This window comes from Solenopsis invicta, chromosome 7, assembly GCF_016802725.1.
Source record: "Solenopsis invicta isolate M01_SB chromosome 7, UNIL_Sinv_3.0, whole genome shotgun sequence".
Lineage (NCBI taxonomy): Eukaryota > Metazoa > Arthropoda > Insecta > Hymenoptera > Formicidae > Solenopsis > Solenopsis invicta.
Window position 1 is genome coordinate 764199 of NC_052670.1, and position 20171 is coordinate 784369.

Consider the following 20171-nt stretch of genomic DNA (forward strand, 5'->3'; position numbering starts at 1 on the left):
AAAATATTTTTTAATATATATTTCACTTATTCTCCGCAGATTAAGTTTACATGAAAACATAAGCGAATTTGCTCTCGATGATACGTACTTATTCTAAATTCGAGTACTTGTACATGTAAAGAGAAACTGAATGCAGATACTCTCGTGTACATATGTGTACATATGCTTGGTTAACAACGAGACGAACTCACATGCAAGCAACGTGATGATGTTACTCCTTTCATTTCCTCGTCCTTATAGATTCCATCGTTTTTTTTTTCCGGCTCTCCATACACAGACACACAAACACATACACACGGAATTGAATCACAGACGGTCCGTATAGTCACCCGATGCACATATCTCTGCGTACAACGTAAAAAAAAAACACGTATCACACGTTTACCTTACGCGGTGTAACGTACAATGTACGTGACGAATGCATACGTAATTACTGTGGCCTCGGCATTATACTGAGTACTCACCGAGATGTGCCCTGTTTTAACGCGGCTTGTGACGTCAAGTAGGTACGTAGATACTTTTACAACTGTAAATATCCCCCTTCTCATTTGTAAAAAAAAAATACCCTCGTATAGGACGTGTACCTTCCATTCCTGTACTCTGAAATTTTATCTGCCTAGCAAAAAAAAGAAAATAAAATTCTGTCGCACATTTAAGAATTAACGTCTACCGTAGAGAACGCCATCCGAGGAGATTGGCTTGCGTTTCAAGAAACACGTTCTGTACCTATGCGTTTCCTCATGCATGTGAATGCATGAATGTTGAAGCAATTAATATACCTTTGTCCAATTTTGCTTTTTTTCTGGATATTATATCCTTGTAAAGAGTGCATGCCTCGAAAAAAAGAATTCATTACGTTTGATTAAGGAATCGTTATTCGGATAACGCATATTTATTAATTTTCTCTGCATAAAATATAAAATATGAAGTGACATTTTCTTTTATCGCGTTCCGTGTGATTTCACTTGATTTTTCTTTTTTTTTTACTTTTGTTTGTTATCTAATAACTTGTAATTTTGAACGAGCATTACTATTTATCTCAATCCTTTTTATGTATACTCTTCTTTTTGTTTATTTATTTATTTATTTATTTATTTATTTTTTTCTTCAAAGTTTTCTACATAAAGGCACAGAAATCTGCGTATGATTCTTCCAATGTCATTACTTTTGTCACATCGTTATTTACCACGATGTGCCTAAAATGTGAATGTTGTCGATAAAATTTGAAACCACCAGACTAAGCGCTGCTTTGACACAGTCTATATATGTACTTGAAATTTTACTATCAAAATAGAGTAATATTTTTTATGTGTGAAATTGAGAAAAAAAAATTTTCACAATGTTAATTTGTAAATGTACGTTATTAAATACACACATTTATTTTTCCGGTGATCGCACGAACTAAAATAAATACTTGTACGTTTGTATGTGACGCATGTTTTTCTAGTATACGTTTATAAACGAACTTTGCACGCTATCCTTATTTATGTCACTTATGCCATCACTATTATATTTCATACATTGTTCGCGTAAATTGCGTAGTATTTAGTCCTCGCGTGGTCCTTACATATATTTTATTTTTTTCACTTTTTTCATGCCAATGTCATACGTAGATGTCTGCGGAAGTGTCGTTTGTGTAAAGAAAAAGATCGATTACATATGTCACGCGAAATAAATGTTCACATCAGTATGTATATATATATGTATATATATATATTTGTATTTTTTTACACGTTTAATTTCATTGGGATTGCGATATACTGTGCGAGTAGCGTATAATGTAAAATCTTACATAGATATATTCTTTTATATATTCAGAGAAAAGAAACATCAGCAAGTATTTATAATCTGAACTGAACGGTGCTCAAGCGTGTGCTCCCTTCTTCAAATGAACGCGAATGACAATATAAAATCAAAGCGCGAAGTATATTTAGAAAAAGAATGCTTCATTGTTCAAGTGTCTTTACAATCGAATTTGAAGAAATGAAAAAAATTTCTAAACATTTGTAATCTATAAATTGTTACAGTGCAGTACAAATTCGTAGAAAATGATCGTGAGCAAGAAACTCGTTTCCATACTCTCTTGACTCGAAAGTGAGCGAAATTTGACAGTAATACAGGCGGCTGTTCGCCGCGCCGTTTCGCGTATCCGATTAATTCGATGCGAGCACGTTTCAGCATCGTTCGATCGAGACTCTCCGATGACTCGTCGTCAGCCGCGGGCCACCGGGCGACGATGTGTCCCTTTAATGACCGGTCCGGCCACCGTGTTTCAGGTACAGTCCTCTGGCGGGTGACCTTCTCGCGAACTCGATGCTACCCGGTAACACGATGAACGGCGCCGGCTGGTGCATCTTCGTGTACAATCTCGCACCCGAGACCGAGGAGAACGTGCTCTGGCAGCTGTTCGGGCCGTTCGGCGCCGTCCAATCGGTCAAGGTCATCCGCGATCTGCAGACGAACAAGTGCAAGGGCTTCGGGTTCGTGACGATGACCAATTACGAGGAGGCGGTGGTAGCCATACAGAGCCTGAACGGCTACACTCTGGGTAACCGCGTGCTCCAGGTCAGCTTCAAGACGAACAAGAGCAAGGCGGCGTAGGACGAGCAACAAGCGGCAGCAGCGGCGGCGGTGGCTGCGGCTGCGGCCGCGGCGGCGGACGCGGCGGCGGCAGCGGCGCCCTTTCATCATCATCGTCGTCATCGGCTGCTACGTACCGCGGCGGTGGTACAACTGCCGATGTCGATGCCGATTCCGGCGGGTGGTGGTGGTGGTGGTGGTGGTGGTGGTCACCTCTACAATAAGCGAGGTCCTGTGGGCCAGATGCCGGGCGGCGGCGGTGGCGGCGGCGGCGTCATTGGCAACAACAATATCAACAACCACATCGGAATCGGCGGCACCGTTGGCGGCGGTGGTGGTGGTGGTGGTGGTGGCGGCGGCGGTGGTGGTGGTATCCTTCACGGAGGGATCAAGGGCCAACGACAGCCGTTCCTTCAGCGCTTACCGTCGCGCATACACGATCTCACTCGGGCGATCGAGATTGCCGTCTCGGGAGCGGCGGCGGCGAATACGGCAACGCAGCAGCAACAACAGCAGCGTCAGCACGCGCAAGCCAAACAGACCTCCCTGAAGAGCAAACCCAACAATAACCGTTGTCAGCAGCAGGCCGGCAGCAAGAAGCTCCAGCAGAGCGAGAAAGTGTAGAGCGAGGAGTGTGTGAGAGAGAAAGAGGGATATATGTATGCTTGCGTTCGTATGCGTGCGTATGTGAGAACAAAAAATGGGTAGGAAAGAAGGAATGAAGGAAACGGAAAGAAGGCCGCGCGAGAGATAATTAGAGAGAAGTAGGTTGGATCGTTCGACTGTCCGATATGTTGTAATCGTGGACTGTGCGTGTAGAAAGCTCGAAGGAAAATAATGGGGAGGGAGGTAAAAGGAAAAAAAGGAAAAGATATTAACGAGTCCTCTCGTGTCCTCTCATTCCCCTTCTTTTTCTCGTTGCGCTCTTCCTCTTTCGAGTTCCTCTTTTCTGTCCTTGCGTTCGGTCAGGATTGAACGTGCGAAAGAAAAAGACACGCGAAGACACGGGAGACTTGATGTCTCGCTGACGTAAAATCGAAAATAATTTGATAAGAAGGGCAAGAGATCGAAGCGCGTTTTTGCCTTCGTCTCGCGTCTTTCCGCTATCATGTTGCACGATGCCGAATAGGAAGTCTCATTTCTAGTTACAAAGGCATACATTTTGCCGACTAGACGACGCGACGCGACGCGCGAGGATGATAGAAAGATTAACACGAAAGAATTAGTTAAAAGAAAAAGACCGAATCGGATTAAGTCTTATTCGTATAGTGACCTATCCCTGCCCTGTATGTACATACATATTGCCAATTTTATGTATGTATACGCGAATGCGTACTTGTGGACCAAGTGGTGTCCGCGTGGGACAGAACGACAGGACGGAGAGAGCTTAAAGCTCCGAGGAAGGAGGAAGGCGTAAAAACGAGATATTAGAGCGAGAAAGAAAGGCAGAGAGAAAGAGAGAGAGAGAGAGAAAAAGGACTTTCCCTTCGATTAGCATTTGACAATGCGTCGAGAGCCTCCGCCGGGCATTTCGGCCAATCTTTCTTTATTTTTAATTTTTTTTCTCTACTTAATGTACATCCATGACCGGGTTAGTCACGACGATATCGGGCTGTGAGACTGAATCATATACACACCAGACATGCAATTAATATACACATACACACATACACATACACTTGCACGTACAAGTAGAACGATCACCAAAACGCGCGGTGTTAAGAACGGCGGGTTGTCGTAGAAGAAAATATTTCGGGACGCGCTCATACGAGATAAAACTCGTCGAAATGCGGGAGAAAGAGAACGGATGAGAGGGAGAGCAAGAGAGAGAGTGAAAGAGAGCAAAAGAGAGAGAGAGAGAGAGAAGAAAGATAGAGGGGAGTATAAAAGAATGAAACCTCAGAGAAACACTCACACACAGTGCTTAGTAGTAGGTGGTTATACATACTCGTTTTATGTATAAGTTTTAGAGTATTAGCGTCGTGTGGATGAAAACGGGAGAGAAACAGATTGGGAGGACGGTGAGGGTACGAACGAAATGCCGAAGAAAGGAAAAAAAGGAAATGTTGCAGAGAAGGGGATGAAAATGATTTCGAGGGTTTAAGAATGCGAAGCGCGCGGGAGCCGTATGGTAATCGAGAGGAAAGGAAAAAACTAAAAAGAAAATCAGATATTGTGGGGCAGGGCTCGCACTCACGTGTTCGTACGATCGCACGAAAGAGATTTCATGTGTGCGGGCACGATGTGTACCTTAATGTAACCCCGTAAGTTTAATTAGGATGATGTTACCGTTTGATAAGCATCGACGTATGGACGTATTTATTTTCGGGCGAGGCGGCTCCCGGAGGATCGCGAACGGGGATTCTCGGGGCTCGGTATAGGTAGAAAGAAAAAAAGAGAGGCAGAGAGCACGGCCTGAGGGATCGCGAAGCGATCTAATCGCGTAACACAATATAATCATTATTACACTTCTGCTAGTGCTAGTCAGTACTCAGGTGGTCTCCATTGCCGCGCATACGTGCCGATGATATAGGCGCGTATATAATGTGTCTTTTTCATTTTTCATTATTTTTTATTTTTATTTTTATTTTTTTTTATTACGAGACGTATTTATTATAGATAGTAAAAATGTGCTTTCGCAGGATCGGATTCTCTGACTTTCAACAATTTTCCGCGAGGATGCACCGTCCGAGAGGGCATTTTACGAGATGTTACGTAGCTTTTCTTGCAATCGTCGATTCTTTTATGGTCTCCGTGAGATTTCGTGACTACCGAAAACGAATAATGATAAAAAAAAGAACGAGTTTCTTGTCTAATAAAAAAAAAACAAAAATAATTTTCACGTGTAAATGTACATGCAGCTTTTACAATATATGTGAGATGTAAAATAATGATTCAAAGCGCATGGTCGCTTAAGCGTTACATTTGATTTTTACGCTTCTTATTGATTAGTATTGCACGTTTTGACGTTCGTGGTCAAATATTTCCAAACATTGAGGATTACATCAATATGACGAGAGCGGTGTTATTGTCCTATAAAGCAGAGGAAACGGATGTTGTGAACACTCGTCACTTTAGCTTTCCATCGTAGAACATCGATATTATTCTCGTTTATTGATATTACCAAAAAGTTAAATACTTGACAGATTGAACTTCTTTAGAACTTTAAAATTCCGGAAGAGAAAGCTTCCCCCGTTCCTGCATGTACTTCGAGGACGGTGTATGCGACCGGTATGTGATACGGATTAATGACAAGATTGGTTAACGTTCGATCTCAGATCAGATTTAAGGAATCACGTATCTAGTCTATGTGCAAGTTGCCGCGTCGTCGGTGCGGTTCCGCGCTTGAAGAAAGATTTAAGAAAGGATAGATGTCAGACACCGGAAAGTTGGAGGGGGAAGGGGGTGAAGACAACGAGCGCGGCTAAGTAAAACGGCGCGAAGCAAGCGAGCCAGATTCCTCATGCTCGTTCGCGCGATTGTCGTTGTCATTCTTTTGAGTGACGATGGATCGATTCGATTTACTAAAATTGTGATTGTATCATAGACAAAATCCTAGAAGGATTCTTTGTAAGTGTTGCAAGCAGCTTAGAGCTTTGGATTCGTCCCAAGATTTTACAAGACCACGGTTTAAGGCGTGACTCTCCGCAATTGTAAGTACAGAAATCACTTTTCGAAAGTGACTCTCTCTCCGATTGCGCGCAGAGATCACGTTAAAGTGATTCTCCGCACCCGCTTCCGTCACTTTTCTCGAGTGATTTCTCACAAGTATGAATAAGCGGTCCTCGAACCGCAAAATCGCCAACTCGCAATCGTGGGATAACTTCTGATTCTGGAATTTGAAATCGACGGATCCCCGAATGGCGCGAGACGAGCATGAGGACGCGGGCCTCGTGTATTTAATAATTACAAGTTAGGCGATACTCGGTTAAGGATAGATTTAGTCAAGGAAACAAAAAAATATATATGTTGTCTTATTTATGTGTACCTTTTTGTGTCTAGTCCGGGAGTCACGAGGAAAACGTGCGAGGGCAAGGGATACTGTCCCTCGGAAAAGTCGTGCGACTCCCACGAGCGTTGTGGATTTTCTTTTTCTCTAAGACATTACTTTATTTATTCAGAACCGCCGCCGAATCGCACGCAAGTTCATCACTCAATGATGGACACGGAGTATCGGCGAGGCGCCAAGATCTCGAATGTTAGTGCAAATTAAGGCGTCGACGGGCATTAAAACGTCGCCGCGTAAGCGCAAACTCGCTGATCGGAGGGTGTTCGAACGACGATTGGTCTTCATCGCTCATAATTATATCGCAGCACCATTGTACGAATGTCGCAATACAGAGAGAGCAACGCGTTCGTACGTGCAGACACGTATGAAGCGTTTCCCTCGATTGATTCGCATGAGCGAACGGTGATTTTTATTCGCAATGTGAGAGAGAGAGAGATATATATATATATATATATTTTGCGTGGTAGTCACGCGAGCACCGATAGAATATTGGTAGATCGTTATTGAGAATATAGGGAATAAATTAATGGCATCCTGATGCCACTTGCCGTGTAAAATGAATGCTTGACAGCTGTAGTTTCACGCAGATACGTGAGAGATGAATCGTATCTCGACAACATCCTCTCTGTATCAGCGAGACGTCTGTTTTTTGGGACGTTTCTCTCATATACACATGCGAATACACATTTGCCATTATAATAATTATTCTCCTTTTCGCTATTGCCATATTATTATTATTATTATACTTATTATTCTGATTACTATTATTGCCATCGTCATCGTCTTATTATCATTATTATTATTATTATTATTATTATTATTACTACTACTACTTATGATCGTGTATATTTTCTGTGTCTCTCGTCTAGTAGCTACGTGTAACCTCTAACACCTCATTACTTACTCTCGTATAATAATACTAAAGAAGGATATAAAGAAGTACTTTACTCACTCTTCACTTGCTCACTTAACATCGCTCTTTCTGTCACCACTTTCTGCCAATCGCTCTATAACTATTACGTTGCTACTACCGCTACTGCTGTGTTACCACCATTACTTACCACTTACTACTATTACTTAATATGACTATTTATTTATTTATTTAATTATTAAATAACATAACAACTTATTATGTTTTATTTAAGGATTAAACTGATTTGTGTTTGGTTCAAACGTCGTTTGTTTTATTTCTATTAAAAATGTTTCAGTTGCCATTCACCCGGCATCCCGACCTTGTCCACATGATCATCGCCGATTCGTCCCACCTCTCGACCCATCCTCCCTTCACCGACGTTCCACGATCTCTTCCTGACATTCCACGAGTTACAGACTGATGTAATAGCGATGTAAAAAAAAATTTAAAAAAAAAGAAACGGCGAGCCGCTCGACCTCGATGCACGAGACGTCGCTCATGGATCCTGGTTCGTAGCGTCTTCATTAATTATACAATTACCATTAGTATAGTCGCGAACACCGCCATAGACACTATCGAATCGCTCGCGTTTTAAAATCTTTGGAAGCTATCTCGATGACACCTGGTGTTCACGAAAGATGTTTTTAACACATTGGTGGCGGCGTTCACGACGACGCGTAGAATGGTCTAGAGATTACTATGCGTAATTCAAATTTTAAGCTAGCCCTTAATACTCTATCATTCCCGGAACTTGTATTATGTATACGTTCCAAAAGAGTCGCGGTCGAAACTGTTTCATTGTAGAGGTATGACTCGAAGTAAGGAAAGAAAATCAGGGTCAAGTTTGGTTGACTCGACGCTGTGAAAATAAATATAAATTTTGTTACACCGACAGAGTGTACGCGCGAAATCGTTTCTTCGCGCGGACGATAGTCCTTCGAACGTCAAAATTCCACGAATCAACATTGATTCAACGTCGATGTCCAGATACATCGAATCACCTCTGCCGTTTCAAGGGACTCAAGATCGGTGACAATCCACGGATCCTCGTTCGAGCGATTCAGGCGTTCGAGTAAAAGGGAGTCTGAGTAGAGGATACTTGCGTATCCTCCGCGAAAACGAGATGATTCGGAAGATGAGCAAGGCGACTTGGTACTCGGCCGCTTCGAGTATTGGCGATTCGAGCATTCGTTGATCCTTGAAGTCCGAGGGGCATCTTTCTGGATTCGATCCCGATCGAGTGATCCGAAAGGAAGCGCGTCGCTCGAAACACGCGACAGTAGACGTAATGTAGTAAAATAATAACGAGGGTGGGCCGAAGAGAAAGAGAGAGAGAGAGAGGGAAAAGAAAAAAAGAACGCGAAAACGAAGACGATTCCAAGTCGAGAAGGAAACGAAAGGCAACGAGAGGAAAGGGCGACGATCGGGCGATTAAAGAGTGATGCGAGCCCTACCCCACCTTTAGGTGGTGCCGACTCGCTCGCAACGATTTGTCGATTGAATTAAAGTCATAGGCGAACGGATGGAAAGACGCGAGTTTGGAAGAGAGAGTGTGAGAGACAAAACGTGAGAACGAGAGAGAGAGAGAGAGAGAAAGGGAGAATGAGCACGCTAATCTACTTAAATATAATATTACATACGATTATTATATATACGTTAGATATACATTATGTGTATTGTATTTATGTCTCAATAATCGTTGTTAGTTATATCGCTATGATGATGATGATACTGAGTATGATAATTACCGATGACTTCAGAGAAGGGAAAGGAACACACACGCGGAACTAGACACGCATACACACGGTACATGTATTACCACGCACGCAGCCGCGCGAGTGCCTGGTCTATGCGATCTACCGAGGTATCGTCTTTGCGTCGCGATTCGAGGAGAACTCTAGCTTCTTTAATTTATAGAGAGACACACATTCTATTCATATGTCACATATCAAATTTTTCAAAGCCAACTCATTTTTAATTTTTTCTGAAAATTTTTAACTCGACTCGCGACAAGTTCGGCTCCTTTACCGTCGCGAAGATCGTTTCGTTATTTTTCAGCGCCTTGTCTACCGGGCGTACGAAGAATAACGATGAATAAACAAGAAACGTGCGCACTTCTCGACTGCGTTCGGAGAGCGCGCTATCGGCGCGATTCCATCGTTCTATCTTTATCGGTTATGGACGTAAAATAAGGATAAACTGATGTAAAATAGCGCTAACGGTAACTGAAACGCGATTCTTCCGAATCTTCGATGCACTCGATGCACCTCGCCGATCGCACAGGCGCGCCCGTGGGACGCGGAGTCTTTCCCGACGGCAGGATTTCAAGGTATCCTGTGCAACATCTCGAAAGAGATACACAAAGTACAGCCTCGAAGTAGATCGGTACATTCGCGGTTTCTAACTGATTTCTGCGATGGACGAACGATATTACATTTATTAAACGATTTACATTTAACCATTAGTCGCATTATCGATATTATTGTACTACTAACTAGCGCTCGTACCCTCTTATACTCGTAAAAAAATGAGAGAGAGAGAGAGAGAGAAAGAGAGAGAGATAGAGAGAGAGAGAAAGAGAGAAAGAGCGAGAGAAAAGAAAGAAAGGAAGGAAGGGCAGAGATTGCGGAGGATGGAAAAACGCGTGCTGGAAAAAATCGAACGCGGCTCAATCTGTCGGACGACGATCGGCGCGCGATGTGGAATCGAGTACTGTTGCGGGGAAGGGCGAAAATAACGTCGCGAGATCGAGGACGTTATCGTTAGGTTGTTCTCGCGGCACCGTATTCGAGCCTTCGCGAATCGTCGCAAATCGCCTATCTCTAGGTACGCGCGCGAGTCTCGTCGACTCGAGATACGGTGTCGCAGGGATTTCCTGTTGCTCGTTCGTCGGCGAAGTGGCCGGGATCGGTACCCGAGGTTCCAAGGCTCTCGGAGAAAACTTGGACTTTAGGTCCTCTCGGGATAGCGCGGAATTGTTGACGGAGAAAACGGTATTCTCGGTAGGGCGACGCGAGGGATGAGAGGGGACTCCGGCCGGAAAAGACGAAACGAACATACGGTGATCGGTCGAGCACCCCGCGGAAGCGTCGAGAGCTCGCTCCGCTTCGCTTCGCTTCGCTTCGCTTTGCGTGCTCGGAGGCTCGGAAACGTTCCGTTAATTCCATTGAGAATCGTCATGTTCCTTGGCACGTCGCGACAACTTTTACGGACTTTTTTATAACGATATAAATTTCTCCTTACTCGCGTTTAGATCGCCTTGGAAATATTAGCAATGTGGACGTTGGTAAAAGAAGTCTGCTTAATTCTATCTTCGCTCACCTGTACTCGTTACTTTGGAGATATGTATATTTTGAAGGCTTGCCGCATCGCGATCACACTCATATTATCATACCCATACCAGTTCTCATGATTTTCTGATATCCATTGCTGATATTTCTCGATATGTAAAATTTGGAGATTGATCGGCGTAAAGTGCGCGCGCGATGTTTATTCGCCTCGCATCTGTGCAATATAAAAGCTCCATCGATCGGCCGAGGCGCAGCTCCGGGAAAATTCAAAAGTGGTGCTGTAGTAACAAAAAAAAAAAGAAAGAAAAAATAAGAAAAACGTTATCTTTTCTCGTGGACTGGCGCCTCGCCGAAAACGAGCCGATTGTAAGAACAATTTAAACACAGAGGAAGCTAATTATATAATTAAGTGCAATCACAGTGCAGTCATTGACATTGACGAAATTAATTGTTCGGAGCTGGGAATGAAATTTCGAATGACAACGAAACCGACTTCGTTTCCTTTTTTTCTTCGCAATATTGATAATCGGTCAAAAGGATTCCAGCGATGGGATCGTTTTGCGAACGGTCTCGCTGAAAATGCTCGTGAGGCATGACTTTGGTCATTTTCACGCAAACTCCAATTCCGAATAGTCGGTAAACGATATCTCGATGCCCGGTGATTTTCAGCGAAACCGTTTCTCATACTTCGAAGCAGCGTCGCTGTATGCTAAAGTACGCACAATCGTCGCCAGTATGCGACGGCGATTCGTTTGTTAGTTGTAAAAATCACGAGATTGTCCATAAATCATTGTCATAAATCGCATCGCGTCATCTATATCGCAATCGTGGCATTCATCCTAGGATCGTTTCGGTTTCGCTTTAAAGACTCATTCGTCGATTCACTGACACATTGATCATCTCATATCGCATCGTTATGTATTACCATCGAAATGCCACGATCTGTTTCATCGAATCGTTCACTATCACGCATAAATTCATGCGATCGTTCGTAATCATTATTCCATTTCATACATTAAATGCGGCATAATAAATTTATTACAAGACTCATAGCCATTGATTCATTCACCCGTCATTGTCATCATTCATCATCGATCGACCCTTTATAGGGGTAGCGTGTAGGGAAATCCTTGAGACGAGAGAAAGAGAGAGAGAGAGAGAGAGAGAGATATCATTCGATCTGCAATTGTGCGCCGTCATCGTTACACCGTCATCAGCGATCGAATAAACATCGCCCGCTCCAAGCTTTTTTTTCGATCCGAATTTTACCCTCTCATCGCTCGTCAATTCTCACATCGTTCAGAGAATGGGATCCACGAATTTTAATTACCATCGTTGTGGATTTTGCGAGCGTTGTTGCATGCATTTTTATTACCGTTCGCGATGCCACTTTGGTTCACACGTGTCTCAAAAATTCCAAATAATTGTACAACTGCGCGTTATACGAATCGCTACAACTGCATCTTCTTTTGCATCATCCAAAGTAATTATCTCGGTTCTTGAATCAATGATAAGTTAATTTTTTTACGCGAATCGCAAATGTAAAACCTTACGATGTATTTTGATTTTTAAGTAACTCGCTCCCGATTTTCGTTAAGTGGATGCAAGCGGCATTCGCAGAGTCGACAACATATTTACGAAAGGGGTAGGTAATGAAATTGCGTAATGCGAAACGGGTGGGATATCATTTTTGCGCGGGTTTAGGCGCGCACGCACATCCGCATTCACGCATGCACGCGCGCATTTCCGGCGTGCATGAATGCGGAATCGTGCGCGAAACGGAAACAGTGTCGTGGAAAAAAAACAGCAAAAGCAACTCTAGCTCACCGTAGGCCTAACTAAGAAAAAAAAATGAAAAGTATTTATGTACTGTCTAAACTAACTAATTTTAAATAAAAAATGCAGACAAGAAAGCGAGAGAAAGGGGATATTGTGCAAATAGAGGAGAAAGAGAGAATCAGAGCGAATGCGAAGGAGTGAAAGAGAATGAGTGAGAAAGTGAGATAGAAAATATTTAAAGTACTCGAGAAATTACTCCGAGGGAGCCACAACGATCCAAAAAATAAAAACTGGTAGCTACTCTGTAACAAAAAGAATAAGAGAGAGAGAAGGAGATGATAGAGGCAGAGATTAGGTGGTCGAGGGAGACACGAGTCCAGGAAATGAAAGAGAGAGCATGGGGTTGTGCGGATAGAGAGAGAGAGAGGGGAAGAGAAACAGTGAGATAGTCTATAATCTTCTGTACATGTTTTGATTATTCTAATTATTAATTATCATAACTTATAATAACTAATTAATTAATTAATTAAATTAATTGATATCTATGAAACTATATTTAAACGAAACAAAAAAAAAACGTGGTAGCTAGTCTGTCAATGGGTGTATAAATATTTAATTACGATAACTCTATAGTGATACTTGAAAAAAAAATAAAAAAAAAACAGAACAAAGATAACTGCGCAAGGATGAACGAGAGAGCGGAGAAAGAGAATCTGGAGAACGGTTGACGGTCTTAGAGACGAGAGTAAAAGCGAAAGAGAGAGCGAAAGAGGAAGTATGAGAGGAGCGAGAATGTCACATGCACACTCATACACACGCACACACGTACACACACGCTCACACACAACGTTCGAGTACACAGTATATAAGAATATAAATGTAATTATTAAAATAACGGGAGAGAAGAAAAATATAAAAAAAAAAGAAAACGACGGAAAGTCAAGCGCGCGAATATACAAACACGAACAATTCGAGATAAACGAAGATAACGGTTTTCTAACGGGTGTCCCGAAGATTTTCGTTGTGCGTTTAATGGGACAGATTTCGCAATTAATTGCGGGAGGGGGGGGGAAGGAGAGGAGAAGGGTAGAGTTCTTCCGGTCTATAATCTTCTATTTGAAAGCAAGTCGGGTCCTCCTCGTGGCCAGGGCGTGAAAAACATTTTCCCAAGTTTTCGCACGTCCTTGCGGGCTAAATCGATCGTCGCCAATCGATCGTCACATTGCGGAGTAATAACAGCCGTGATTCCGCTTCGAAAAGAATCGGCATCAGCCGATAATTTCGCTACGGGCCTACGTCTGGCATGACCGCGTCTCGTTGATCAAGTCGAATTGACGATCGATCGATCCGATGGAGCAGAAAGCCCGCACGTACGTGAGATAACGTAGCAGCTGCGATCAGCTGGTATGCTATATGGAAAATATGCTAGATCGCGTGTTAAAAGTAGCGCGATAATCGTTCAATATCCATGTTAGAGGCGCGATGCAACCGCATCGGTCGTTCTCTTCTTTCCGAATCACGATGGCGCCGAGAGACTCGCTCGCTCATCGATAAGACTGTTACCGAATCTCGCAACGACCGACGTTCGTAATTTCACGTTTCTAATTAAGCTACTCGAACTAAGCGTCCTCGTGCGATAAGAGGAAGTTACTTGTACCTCGATGCGCGTACACGCGTGACGACGCGTTAGCGAGGAATCTCGTTTTATGACTGCGAAGTACGAAGGTGGTTTCCAACCTGCGAAGCCGCTCTTCGAGATGAAAGCTGGAAAATGAAGTTTCGTATCCTGCACTCTTCTTGATACCGTTAGCGGAACAAACGAAAGCTTCGACGCGAACATCGGGAAAGTCTCTATATGAGGAAAACTTCTTTTTCCAACTACCCTCGAACTTTTTTTTTTTTTTTTTTTTCGTTGGGCAAAACGAAACGTTTACCGCGTTCAGAATGATTGAAAAGACCGTGGCACGATCGCTCCGTCTCCCTAAATCAGACTGGTTTGGGTCGGGACCAGGTTGTCTCGCGATCAGTCGCTGATGAGGCCTACTCGAAATAAAACGTTTAGCGTCAACGCGAGAATTAGAATTGATGCCAATTGAAGATGATCCGATGATCTTCCTTCCCGAGTGTTTGCATGGGCATCTCGAGGAAGCCTGGCAGCGATCCTTTTCTCCTTATCAATGTACGACGAGTGTTTGAAGCTAGAGGCAAATTGTTAGGTTTATCTCATCTCTGAAGCGTATTGTCCTCGCGATAATCCTCGCTCAGGTTTTCGGCACGCTGTCGTGGATAAAATTAATATTCGCGTATCGCGCACACGATCCGTCTGCGCAATTCTTTTTCAGATTTTTATCGCAATTTCGGCAATTCCTTTCTGACATGCGCATTTCTCGTTTCTCAACGAATTCTACTAATAACATAACGTAACGTAATAATGACAGATTTATTTTCCACTCGCGGCGTGTCGCGAATCAGAGTTAACAACTAAAGAAAAAGTTCCAAAGAAATGTTATAACTCGTACAATCGCGTAGAAGAAAAAGAGAACGTTGTTATTTACAGTCGATTCGGCGTTTTCACCGAATGGATCGTTTCACTCTGCCTCGCGAGAGCAAGGTGCAGAGAGTACTATACGAAAGTTAAGATTCATCAGGGAGGGCGAGAGGGATGAAGGGTTGGGCCATTTCATTTTTCGACGGAGCATTTGCGAGATGCTTGTTGCGTAAGATCAGAGGCCAATATCGATCGTTCTATCGAAACATTCCATCCGAATCTTGAGGGTTCTCGTGCGACACGAAAGACTTCTTTTTCTCGTCTACGATCTCGTGTTCCACCTTCACGAGCGGCCTCTGTACAGACGCTCAATAATATTATTCAATAATATTGTACAATATTCTTCTAGACGATGCAAGACAAACTCGATAATATTGTCTAATGTTCAACTGTTGTGCAATAATACTGAGCGTTTAGAGGTTGCTTTGAGGAGGGTATCTACGTTGAAATGTTGACAAAAGATTTTTTTGAGATTTTTAGAAATAAAAAAATAAAAAATATGTATCTTTTTATTTTTATTTTAAAAAATCTAAAAAAATCATTTTTTTTTAACGTTTCAAAGTAAGTATCCGCCGTGTATAACTCTATACACATCTCTGAGGATCAGAATTGTTACAATTGTAATTTGAAAGAATTTTATTCACTCATTGGAGCTTTTATGAATATTTTACACTGCTATCGAAAAAAATTTTTTAATTAAGATTATTTATTTTTTACATATAAAGCGCTGAAAATATGAGCAGACAAAAAATTCTTCCGATGCATATAGTTTACTTGGATTATTAAATGAGTTAAAAATGAGACATACAGATAATTCTTCGAAACTAAATTTTTAACCTACATGTATATATTCAGCGTTTTGTATCATTCGTTATACGCGGGTAATTCTGGACCACCGAGATGGGCGAGAAAGTTCACATACATTCCTATACATTCCAGGCGCGTTAACCCTCTACGTACAAAAGTCGCGAGAAATATTATATATATACACTACATGTATGTACATATATATACGCGCTTTTGATTATTGACTTCGAGTTATATAACGTATTATCGTACAACCGCCAAAGATGTATATGTATATCCCTTTAAAGTAAAGGGTTCACATATTCAACGTGATCTTAAATGGAACCTAATGGAATAGTATTGTTATTAAGGCAAAGAGATTACATTTTTTTTTCTGGAATACGAAAGAAAAGCTTATATCCAGAAGAGCAGTACAATTACGAAGGTTCTTCTCGATCGAACGTAACAAAATTGTACGTGTCAACTTTAACATTGATTCTGTAATAGATAAATATCGGACAGTTGATCAAAATCGAAACAAGTATTAATTAATTCAATGATTTTATTATTTATTTATATTGAATAATTGAGATAAATTATATATATATCCTTTTTATGTTTATATTATAATTCTTATAATGCATCGCTTATTTTTATTCACAGTAAGACTATTGATCTCAGAATGCTGGTGTACTGCGACACACCTCTCGTAACCGTCGGTTTAGCATTATGCGGTTGTCGGTGCAAAATCTTCAACGTCGTAAATTACCGGCAGCATTCTAGAGCTAAAGCGAACTTTAACATTTTGTTGCGCAAATTATGTTTTGAGAAGAACGTCCAAGTAAGCAAGCTAATAGTTTACCAGATGTTAAGATACCGCCAACACAATCGATATTTTTCGATCTATACATCGGCGAGTTGTCGTCGTTTCCGTCGCGACGGCCTCCTACTATTATGACTACCACAGCAATTTTACCATTACGATATTATAATGTTACATGTATAAGTGTTCATATAATGATTATTGTCAGGCAGGCTAATGCGGTGCAATACTTCTATTTGAATATTTCCAGTCGCGAATAGCAGTCATTAAGTGGACGAGATGTGCCATAAGAAGAGGAAAAAAGCAAATGAGATAACGGGAAAGAGCGTACGAATGAATAGTGAGAAGGACTATAAGCTTAGCGTTAAGCGCATTAATCAGGAAAGTGCGAGAGGCGATAAAGCGAGAAAGAAAAGGAGAGAGATATTTTCCTTTTTCGTCGAATTTTAGAAAAAAATTTCAGATACGATCGGAGCGTAAAATATCGTTTTCTCTCGGTCGCGCGAATATTTTGTGGGAAAGCAAAATAGCGTAAGACTGTTTTTCGCCGTTCGCCTCGTTCGCCAAAGTATCCGAGAGATCAAAATCTCGTCCGTATTTTATGATAATCGTAACTGTAAATAGACGAATGATCTGTTTATGCCACTTTGAACGAAATATATACAATTCCTTAAATAACTTATACTTCTCTGTGCTATTCGATTACTTTCGTTCTCGTTATGAGTATCAAGCTATTGATGAAATATCGAGGATCTAAGGGTTTCAACCACGCACACCGCTTGATACGCGATATCATTTCCACGTGATTTGTTTCACAATTTTATTATCGTAGATAGACGTCGATGAGTGCAATCGATAGATACAATTAAAGAGCGAATGTAAGATATTAAACACGCACACTTGAAAAATGAAAATAGTTTTTGTCCAATATTCTTTCAATTTAGTAGATACTGTTTTTTCCTTTTACCAATTATATCAACGAAAGAAAGTGAACGTCAAATTGATATATGAAATAGAGAAATGCATGGAAAAATTAATTTCGATTCGTGACTCATCATCTGTTTTTGTTACTTTTCCATAGCTCAAGCAATTTCTCACGCAATTTAATTTAAAAAATAAATTAATTTTAAGATAATATTTGTTGAAGTTTGTGTGGTTTTTTTACGGAGAATATTTTTTTTAATATTTTAAAATAATGTTACACAATATAGACCTGCGTTTTGAAAACTTTAATTTGCGATTGTGTTCTCTCTAATTATCATCGGTCAATCGAAACGAAAGATGAAAAAACATGAAAAGTTAATCACGCACACGAACGAATTATAAATGGATGGTCACGAGGGAAATTACAACGCGATTAATGTTAAGATTAATTTTTTAAATGCGTTTCACTTATCAGATCATCTGATCGATTTGCGTGTACGATTATCTGCGAGATTAATTTTCAATTAATGGTAAAAAGAACAATGCACGATATTCCTATTCCTATATTAGAAAAATATATAAAACCGCTCTTTTTTTTAACAATTTTGTAGAATTTTTTTTAAACAATGAGGATTAACGCGAGACGAGAACGGACGGATTAATTAATCACGCATATATTAAAAGACGAAAGATGAATTTTTAATACACTTCCTTATCGATCCCATGTGTCCGTCTAATTAACTGCCTCACGCTATTAATTACTTGTTCCATCACAGATAAGCAGGATGTATGGGAAATTCTAGAAAAAGGATATTAAATTTTCTTCAAGAAGTTAAGCGATTTTTTTGTGATTTTCTATTTTTCATTATACAGCAATTATATATATATATATATATATTAATTTATTATGGACATGAAAAATCACACAGTTATTCTTTTATCTTATATAGATATATTTCTTTTTATTGGCAATAACGAATTTGATTAGTTGATCCATTTGACGTGACGAAGCGATTGACGTCAAGGGCGTTAATTAGACGATTTAGGCGCGGGGAACGAGGCTATATTTAATTTTTACGCTTCGAGGGAGAAGGATCGCCGCTGGATCTGGTATGCTATCATTGGAATAAGTGGTTAATCGACGCAACATGTGCAATTGCGAAAAGGACGAGGCGCTTAATGTAGACGCCGTAAGCGAAAGTACGCGGATCTAAATAAAGTGATGTATTTTATGACGGATTTATACGGTATTAATAGCGATATTTACTGTAACCGAGTAATAAGAGCGGTATTAAGGAAGAGAAATCATGCGCGATAGCTGTACATTATAATAAGGATAACGATAACGCTAAGTTATTACGCGACGTGCATTCGTTAAGGACGTGGGCGAACGAACAGGATGAGCAAGGACGTCGAACTCCGCTAACATGGACAACTTTTCGTTCGAATATCGATCAATTCCGATTTCGAATTCCTTCGAAATTCTTTCAAACGTTATAAATCGCCGTGAAAATTGTCACGTCTTTTCACCCAGCTGTAAGATCGTTTCGCCGTTATTCCTTATCTTTTTCTTTTTCTTCTTCTTAGAACGTCAATGTTTGCTATTACACTATACGAAAATTGTCATCATTTTCCATTGTGTAATCCATGATGAATTCAAACGTAAAAAATAGAAGATTACAAATTTTGTCGTCAAAATTGATTAGACTCTCTTCATTTTCGTTTAATCTTGAAGATAAAATACAATAGATCGTATTCTATAACTAAATAGCAGATCGTTCGCACGCAGATGTGTAAATCGGTTAGTATCATTCGATGCTTTGCCAGAGGGCGAAAGGGGAGAGGGGGGGGGGAAGGAGGGGAAGGAGGAAGATATCTTCGCGAGAGGAATTTCGCGCGAATCCTTAATGCTTCCAATATAATCAGACGATTCGCACCAAGGACTATATAAAACTCCAAGTGATAATAATAGCGGTAGTATCGCGAAGACCTAAGCATTTCCAATTTCGCGATACTCGCTGCTTAACGATGGTACGATTAAAAGAAAAAAAAAGAAGAAAAAACTCGTAGCGATTAATAGACGAATCGAGGGTGGAATGGGGATAAGGGTAAAGGAGTTAGGATAATTAGGAGATTGTTGCGTTAATTCGAATTCAATTTTGAAACGGCGCGCGGCGACCATCGTGATAAGTACTGATATATACTTGTCGAAACAATCGACGTTAGGCGATCGATGAAGTTATTTAGTGCGTAATGATGAGCGAGGAGAATAATACATTTTTGATAATCGGAATGTAAAAAAAAAAGAAAGAACAAAATTATCCGCTGACGACCAGTGCTGACTCTCAAAAATAGATTTTACTCCTTAGGCCTCGCGGAAAGGGTACGAACGAGAGGATCGACTCTCTCGATCGAACCGGGATGGGAAAACGATCGGCTCATCGAGCGTGTCTGACCATACACCAAACTTTACTACTGCGAACAGCTTTACTACGTCACAAGGCTCAATGATTAAGGGA

The 20171-nt window shown here is 41.1% G+C and overlaps 2 protein-coding genes across 18 annotated transcripts in view; both read left to right on the forward strand.

Moving 5' to 3' along the window:
• LOC105193515 (ELAV-like protein 3) overlaps positions 1 to 2651 on the forward strand; it is a 47086-nt gene extending 44435 nt beyond the window's left edge. For 11 of the 17 annotated variants that reach the window (XM_039451896.1, XM_011157978.3, XM_011157976.3 and 8 more), the window contains 2 exons: positions 504 to 506; positions 2277 to 2651. In XM_039451896.1, coding sequence (XP_039307830.1) covers positions 504 to 506; positions 2277 to 2601 — 328 coding nt within the window. In that variant the 3' untranslated portion in view covers positions 2602 to 2651. The remainder of the gene's footprint in view (positions 1 to 503; positions 507 to 2276) is intronic. The other 6 variants (XM_011157980.3, XM_011157982.3, XM_011157985.3 and 3 more) reach the window with 1 other exon arrangement.
• Positions 2652 to 2707: 56 nt separating this feature from the next.
• On the forward strand, positions 2708 to 7096 carry LOC105193513 (probable H/ACA ribonucleoprotein complex subunit 1). The gene has a single exon (XM_026135758.2). It carries the CDS (start codon positions 2740 to 2742, stop codon positions 3202 to 3204), a length of 465 nt encoding a protein of 154 aa, XP_025991543.1. The 5' UTR covers positions 2708 to 2739; the 3' UTR covers positions 3205 to 7096.
• Positions 7097 to 20171: the final 13075 nt, after the last annotated feature.